At 43.5% G+C, this 8087-nt stretch overlaps 1 protein-coding gene across 2 annotated transcripts; it reads left to right on the top strand.

Moving 5' to 3' along the window:
- The first annotated feature begins 1192 nt into the window (after positions 1-1192).
- Positions 1193-7851, top strand: slc5a11 (solute carrier family 5 member 11). 2 transcript variants are annotated; one of them, XM_071921247.2, is made up of 15 exons: positions 1193-1339; positions 1760-1831; positions 2094-2198; positions 2369-2428; positions 2571-2675; positions 2910-3015; positions 3268-3348; positions 3439-3644; positions 4355-4490; positions 4775-4882; positions 5046-5196; positions 5764-5932; positions 6691-6906; positions 7334-7496; positions 7619-7851. In XM_071921247.2, exons 1-15 carry the CDS (start codon positions 1193-1195, stop codon positions 7849-7851), a joined length of 2058 nt encoding a protein of 685 aa, XP_071777348.2. The 2 variants fall into 2 exon arrangements, with proteins under 2 accessions (XP_071777348.2, XP_071777350.2); XM_071921249.2 differs by having other exon boundaries at positions 7334-7399; positions 7555-7851.
- The last annotated feature ends 236 nt before the right edge of the window (positions 7852-8087 follow it).

Here is an 8087-nt window from a genome sequence, read left to right on the forward strand (position 1 = left end):
CAAAAGACAGAATGCATTGATAACAGTAATATTTACATAGGGAATTATGTCAACACATACTTGAGTCTAAGTTTCCTGTCTTGCTTATACTTTTCTAAGGTAATAGTTCTGAAATACCCCCTGGATCCTACTATGTATGTCCTATTCTATGTATGTCTTTTTTCTTCACACACACACACACACACACACACACACACACACACACACACACACACACACACACACACACACACACACACATACCACACTCCAGGAAGAGCAATAAATCTCTTAAATTTTAACCACACCTTATTACATGAGGTGAGAGTGGAGTTTGCTCCCCTGGGGAAAACAAGAGCCTTCCAGGCAAACAGGAAAACACTGAGGTTGTCTTGTGGAAATAAATCAGTGACATACTATAGTGTTTGGGCCATGTGAATCGACTCAATACAGTCCAGCTGGAAAGACACACAGTGTGACTGCTTGCTGAGGTGAGTGTATTTATTACTATCCATTACACAGCCTGAGAAGGTGTGAAACTGAACCCAGGATTGTAATTTGGTATGTGAATTTGCTGTAGCTGTAAATGTTTGAGTGACTGCTGTCTTTGTTTCTGATAGCAAGAATTCACTATGCACAAAGTCTGTATGGCTTCACAAATGGATACCAGTAATTACCAATGGATTTTAGTTTGATAAAGCCATAGTATTTACACTGCATGCTGTTTGCAACCCTTAAAGCCCAATCTATCATTTTTTGCAACATTTTTTTCATATTGATAGAAATGTTGGATTTTCATTTAACTTAATTTTCATGTAAGTAAAGGGTCTGGGCTTTTTATGTGAACTAATCATAAGATTGCTTTGTGTTTCTAGATTATGCAATCTGTCTCTCCTGGGTATAACCCCTTTGATCATGACAGTGAACAATGGAATATCGTGTTGAGCACCAGGAATGTAACTGTTTACATGCCAGACTCCAGATGCTGTATACAAGCTACTGCACTTTAAAAGTCAACACATCTATTTAGGTGTTTAATGTCATACTAGGCTTGAAGATTTTATCACATTAATCAACTACAACTACAAATCTACTTATCTTTTTATTGGGGCATATTTTAATATTATGGATTGTTTCCAAGTTGAAGATTATGGTCTACTGTATGAATTTTACCACAGCAGGAGACACAATTTGTTCATTACTTGGAAGTCAGATGACCTTTGACCTTATAGCAGGCAACCAAGGGACCAGTATGCCCCCTTCTCCATCCCCGTCTCCAGGGGTCCAAACTACCCTGGTTACTGTGGATATAGTGGTACTGGTAGTCTACTTTCTGCTAGTGCTGGCTGTGGGCCTCTGGGTAAGTACAGAGGCAAACCTTGTCCTGCTCTGCTCCAATACTTTTAACTAGCATCTTTCAGTTGTCTTGAGGAAATCATTATTCCCTGAGCAAGTTTGTAGGTAAAAGCAATCCTAGGCCATCTATTGCTGACATATCTAGATCAACAAGTATACATTTTCACATTTAGTCTCCCAATGTATTTCAATTACATTACATTCATGTTTATTACAATCATGTGCAGTAGAAAACAATGCAATAGAAAAGACTCTTGCGTTGATTCAATTACTCTGGATCTGGATTCTGCTTTCATGGGTACATTTTGTTTTGAATACTGAAAATAGGTCAGTTTACAAGCTGAGAAAAACAAAAGAAATCTGTGAGTCACAGCAAGTATCATTCCTTAAGAGGTTCTCTTAACATTCCCCATATTTCTGCCAGTCCATGTGGAAGACCAAGCGCAGCACGGTGGACGGATACTTCCTGGCAGGGAAGAGCATGACCTGGTGGCCAGTGAGTCAAACCCCATAGAGATTCCTGTGAAAAACATCCACTCAGACACATTCACTGATCGTAGCGGAGGTTCCAGCGGTTTAATGCTTATTATTGTTACGGTCTCAAAGGGCTTCACAACACTCACATTATGAAAACAGTAAATGAAAACGACACTCTCCAGCCTTAGACCCTCAACTGAGGACAAGGAAAACTTTGCTAAAAGTGAGATGGAGAGTGGATAGATGCGAGTAGTGATTCTGATTCTCTTGCCTATCTTCAGGTGGGCACCTCTCTGTTTGCCAGTAATGTTGGCAGTGGACATTTCATCGGCCTTGCTGGTTCAGGAGCTGCAGCGGGCATCGCGGCTGTCGCATATGAATGGAATGTAATACATTTCATATAATCTCAGATGGCATGTTATTGTAAAATCAGTATAGAGTTGATGGGAAATGTGGATCATAGTTGTCAGTTTTGAGTTGTTTTTTGTAGTTGTTCACTGTTCATAATTGGACCGCATCTCCCAGAGTGCTTAAATTGATATTTGGTGATTGACAGGGTATGCTGATGGTGCTGCTGCTGGGATGGCTCTTCCTGCCCATCTATATCGCCTCTGGGGTGAGGTGTCTACACACACACACACACACACACACCTACACACAAACACACACACACGCACACGCACACACACAGATACGCACACATGCACATACTGCCTGCTTATTCTCTGATATTAATCCCTGATCTCGTTCTTCTCCAGGTGACAACCATGCCAGAATATATGCAGAAACGATTTGGTGGGAAGAGAATACAATTATTCATAGCTGTCATGTACTTATTTATTTACGTCTTCACAAAGATATCGGTAAGTAGATTTCTTCCATATTATGCAAATTCAAAATGATTCACCAGTGCTTTCTATTCTGTATTTTGAAAGATCATTATGTACATTTGTGTCCATGCAGCTACTGTATTTTGTTTTGCTGTCTGCCTACTTGTTGCATATTGACTTAATTGTCTATAGTTCACATCTGACAAGTCTGCATATGTATCTACCATATATGTCCCTGTGTGTGTGTGTGTGTGTGTGTGTGGCCAGGTGGACATGTATGCCGGGGCAGTGTTCATTCAGCAGGCCTTACAATGGAATATCTACCTTGCTGTTGTGCTGCTCCTGTTCATCACAGCTCTCTACACTGTAGCAGGTAACCCCTCTCTCTCCCTCTCCATTTCACAAACTCTCTCTCTCTTACACATTGTTTAAGAGTACTGTTTGTTGTTATGTCACATGGCCATGTTCAAACAACACTCCCTGACATCACTCAAGATAGATAAGTCGCCATGGAAAGGAAAGCAACAACAGCCGGCTCTGTCTCTTTGCAAGTCCACACTGTTCTGTACTATATTTCACTTGTTAAAAGTACAGCATGTATTTTATGTTGTGTGTTGTATCCCAGGTGGCCTGGCTGCAGTCATCTACACAGATGCTGCGCAAACTGGCATCATGCTGGCAGGAGCCCTCACCCTCATGGGTTTCAGTAAGTCAACCATGGCTGCACATGACACACACCCATGCCCAGTACTTTATGTTCCAGTTTATCTGACTGACTCTTCTGTCCCCTGCTGAGGTTTTGCGGAGGTGGGGGGCTGGAATGCTCTGCTGAAGGGTTACGCCACCGCCATCCCCTCGGTACGCGTCCCCAACTCCACTTGCGGCATCCCACGAGATGACGCCTTCCACCTGTTCAGAGACCCAGTGAACTCTGACCTGCCTTGGCCTGGGGTCATCATTGGCATGTCCATCCCCTCCATGTGGTACTGGTGCTCTGATCAGGTACTGAAACTCTAGTCTTGTTTATTTACATAGCCCTTTATCACCGTCAAGTCTCAAAGGGCTTTAGATACCATCATATGCATGTCATATACCATACTACATCATATATATACATCATATACATCCTATACGAGGTCATATACAGTACATACTTTATATTCATTGTTTACTACATCATATGCATACTATACATCATATATTAGATCATATACCATGCTATACAAACACCAATGGGCAATTTAGAGTCTCAAATTCACCTAACCTGCATGTTTTTGGACTGTGGGAGGAAACCCACGCAAACACAGAGAGAACATGCAAACTCCACAGAGAAAGGACCGGGGTGGAGATTCGAACCCACGACAGGCGACAGTACAAACCACTGAGCCTTTCGGGCCCGAAAGCCCAAAAGACACTTTCTCAGAAAATCATAACCTTGAGAATGTGGCCTCTTTTGCACCTCAAAAGGGTTAAAAACAATTGTTTTGTGTAACAACCCAAAAAGCCAACCCCAAGACAACAAAAGTCCTGAATAAATTTGATGAGCATTTTTGCAAGGTCTACTCAGTTCCTTTTTCATAGTTGGCCACTGCAAAAACATCTGTAGTGAGAGCAAGCTAGATGTATCCCCTTTAATTTATTGTTGAATTACTCATTAAACAAAAGTCATTGCTAGCCAACTGAGAATGGGTTGTTGTCATGATTCTCTGCAGGTGATTGTGCAGCGCTCCCTGGCTGCCAAGAACCTGACCCATGCTAAAGGCGGCTCCCTGCTGGCTGCCTACCTTAAGATTCTGCCGTTCTTCATCATGCTGTTGCCTGGCATGATCAGCAGGATCCTCTACCCAGGTGGGCTATGAAATGCATTAGTTTATCAAGAAGTCAGCAGCTGGACAAAAGCTGTATTTCTAATACACGCAATGCCCAGCAACATATAACTTGTCACCAAAGGTCTGATAAGTGGTAATTATTATTATAACAGCTTGGTTTATTTACACTTCTTCATACTGGACAGATTTAGGGTGCACTTACAGTAATGTTGGTGTTTTGAAAGTTTTGACATTTTAAAAGCAATGCCACCAGTGGCTGGTGAAAAGAGTTTGAGGTGTTGATGTTTTAATGTTAATCTGTAGATGAGGTGGCGTGTGGGGACCCAGAGGTGTGTACAGAGATCTGTGGCAACCCAGTGGGCTGTTCAGATATCGCCTATGCTAAACTGGTGATGGAGCTGCTGCCCTCAGGTGAGAGAGGCTCTCGCGTGTTACACCTCCTGTCCTGTCTTTGGTCTCTCTCTGTCTCCTTTTCCTTCCCTTCTCTGTTTCTTTCACATAAACTCTACATACCTACACATACCCGACACTCCATTCTGACTGTGTGTGTGTTTGTGTGTGTTGTTCCTCCCAGGTCTGCGGGGTCTGATGATGGCGGTGATGATTGCTGCCCTCATGTCCTCACTGACGTCCATCTTCAACAGCTCCAGTACCATTTTCACCATGGACCTATGGAGGAGCGTCCGGCCCCGCGCCACCGAGTGGGAGCTTATGATCGTGGGCAGGTACCTGCACAAATGACCATTGGATGTTGGACAAAAAAGCACACACATTTAGATATAGACTTGGTTGCAGCATATACATAGCACAATGGCTCAAGCATGGAGCAACATTTACATTTTAAGCATTTAGCTGACCCTCTTACTTATGAAGAGTAAGGAACATTGCCAGGTTTGATTCCGACTGGGACCTTCCACCCTAAAAATATAAGCACATATGGCACTGCAAGGCACTTTGGATAAGATCATCCACCAAATTGCATATTCAATTATTACATATTTGCGTCATGCTGACCCCAACCCCAACCTCACTTTCCCCCTTATTCTTCAGTGATGACTTTTCCAGGTTTTCTTTTCCAGCCCACACACACACACACACACACACACACACACACACAGCCTCGCCACCAAATTTTCCATGCTGTCCAGATGATATAGCCTACACCCCAACGTTTGTAGTTTTCCATCCTCAGTAGTTTTCCTGTTGACCAAGATGTTTCTGCCGAGCTGTCCTATCATTTTTCATTCACAACATGGACATTCTCTCACGTCTCCGTAACATGTGTGCTGCAGGGTGTTTGTGCTCGTGCTGGTGGTGGTGTCAGTGCTGTGGATTCCTGTGGTCCAGGCCAGTCAGGGGGGCCAGCTCTTTATCTACATCCAGTCTATCAGCACCTACCTCCAGCCCCCTGTCTCCATCGTCTTCCTCCTGGGCTGCTTTTGGAAGAGGACCAACGAGAAGGTAAACTGGTGTAGCCTCAGACTGTGTTCTTTTTTTCCAAGTACGTTATTTTCTTTATTGAGACAGTGAGAAGGATGAAAAAATGCACCATAGAATCAATACCGGGGCATATGTGGTATATGCCAGAGTCGGACCATCATATTCTGTAGAGAGACAGTGGGAGAATGCATTTAGATTACTCCTAACAACAGCGAAAATAGGTGATAAATAACACGGTGTTAGAGAGGATAGGCCACATCAGTCATTTATGGCATGTATCAAGATCAGCAACAATGTGCCCACATTTGTGTTTCTGTGGCTGCGGGTACACTTGTCATTCTGATTGTTAAGATTGGATTTTATGAGATCAAATGGCTTTGGCCTGAAACTAGCTGTTATGCATCTTCTGCGGCTGTATTTATTTAATTTTGAGTATGCATTCGTTTTTTCATCTGTCCCTCTCCATCTCTTTATATTGCTTGTATGTGGATTGTGGCTGGATTGCACCAAGATCATGTAGAATTCCGATCACAGTGTGAACCTGACTACTCCCATATTGTGTTTTGAAGATCATATAGCAATGGGAGAGAAATCCAATTTTTGTGTGTCCAGACAGGTCACTTATTGTGTTCCAATGTGATTAGATGATGAAAGTTTCCATTTAAAACAACAAATGTAACTGTAGCTTATGTATCTGTGCTTGTGTGTGTTTGTCTTTGACGCTCTGTCTGCCTGTCAGCCTGCTTATCTTCCTCTCCCTCCCTCCCACCCACCCATAGGGTGCATTCTGGGGTCTGACTCTTGGCCTGTTGGTGGGCTGCATCAGAATGGTGCTGGATTTCATCTACCCCACCCCCCTGTGCTACGAAGAGGATGACAGGCCTGAGGTGGTGAAGCATGTGCACTATCTCTACTTCTCCACCATGCTCTCCTTCCTCACCCTGCTGCTGGTGGTAGTAGTCAGCCTGGCCACAGAAAAGCCCAGACCTGAACAGGTAAAGGCATTAGACCAGACCCTGTGGTCTATAATGAAGTTGTAGGGTTGTAGTGTATGTTGTTTGTTAACTTGATTTATTCTCACATCAGCAGTGACAGGGTAGAGAAAGACCTTTGCTTGGGCCACTGATTCAACTGTAGATATGTAGGTGATTTGATAATCATGTGTATTGATTGAAAGTTGTGACTGAATTGACAAATTGATTCAAACCCTTTGTGTCCTGCAGAAAATTACATTTGCACCCATGTTTTGCAGCAATGGACAGCTGCTATATGTTTTGTGGCCCTGGGACCAAGCCAAACATCTAATAATATCTTGTAAAATGTCAAAAATCAGTCAACATCCATTGGAAAATGAATCAGATTTTCTCAATTCTTGAAAAGTTAACTTTGTGGAGGATGGCATGTCATGTTTTGTTGGAACAGGTCAGTCGCCTCACCTGGTTCACAAGGTTTGACCCAGTGGAGAAGCCCAGAGAGCAGCTAGAGCGGGTGTTCACAGTGGAGAGGGAGAGCAGGGAGACCTTAGAGACGACAACCACAGACACCAAGGAGACAGCAGTTATGGAAAGAACAAATGGAAAAGCTTGTCATCAGAGGAAAGGTGGGTCTCTGCTCTGCTTGTCATAACTCTTTTCCATCTGAAGATTTTGTGCGTCTTACCTACTTTCCTATTCACAATGTCTTCTCTCTCCCTCCTCCACCCTGCAGACTCCGCATCCTCGGTGTCCAGCGTCCAGATCCAGTCCAGGCTGGTGTCTGCCCTCTACTGGCTGTGTGGGATGGAGAGACGGATGGCGGGAGGGAACGAACCTGCGCCTCCTCCTTCACCTGAGGCGGCCATCTGTTCCCTGGAAGAAGATACGTGTCTACGACATGTTGTGAATGCCAACCTCCTCATCTGCATCACCGTAGCCGTCTTCATCATCGGCTACTGGGCTTGACAAGCGACTCTGTGCAGCCAGTTGAGTGATAGGCAGGGTTTGACACTCTTCTGATGGACGCTTATGGTACATGTGAAAGGTACATGTGTAGATTTGAATTTTTTGTTTTCACTGTGTATGAGAAGTCTTAAAGGTGACACGGTAAAATGAGATGTGCCCATACACTGACATTATTTATTATCATGGAATCACACTGTAAATTGGTGCTTGTCTGTTTTTTGTGAAGTGGTGAAGAA

Source organism: Centroberyx gerrardi, chromosome 7, assembly GCF_048128805.1.
Source record: "Centroberyx gerrardi isolate f3 chromosome 7, fCenGer3.hap1.cur.20231027, whole genome shotgun sequence".
Lineage (NCBI taxonomy): Eukaryota > Metazoa > Chordata > Actinopteri > Beryciformes > Berycidae > Centroberyx > Centroberyx gerrardi.

Excerpts from the sequence above, each read along its gene's own strand:
- slc5a11 (XM_071921247.2), top strand. The coding sequence starts at position 1,193 with ATGACCTTTGACCTTATAGCAGGCAACCAAGGGACCAGTATGCCCCCT. Across the intron at positions 1,340-1,759 it reads TGCTGGCTGTGGGCCTCTGG|TCCATGTGGAAGACCAAGCG; the intron begins GTAAGTACAGAG and ends TATTTCTGCCAG. Across the intron at positions 1,832-2,093 it reads AGAGCATGACCTGGTGGCCA|GTGGGCACCTCTCTGTTTGC; the intron begins GTGAGTCAAACC and ends GCCTATCTTCAG.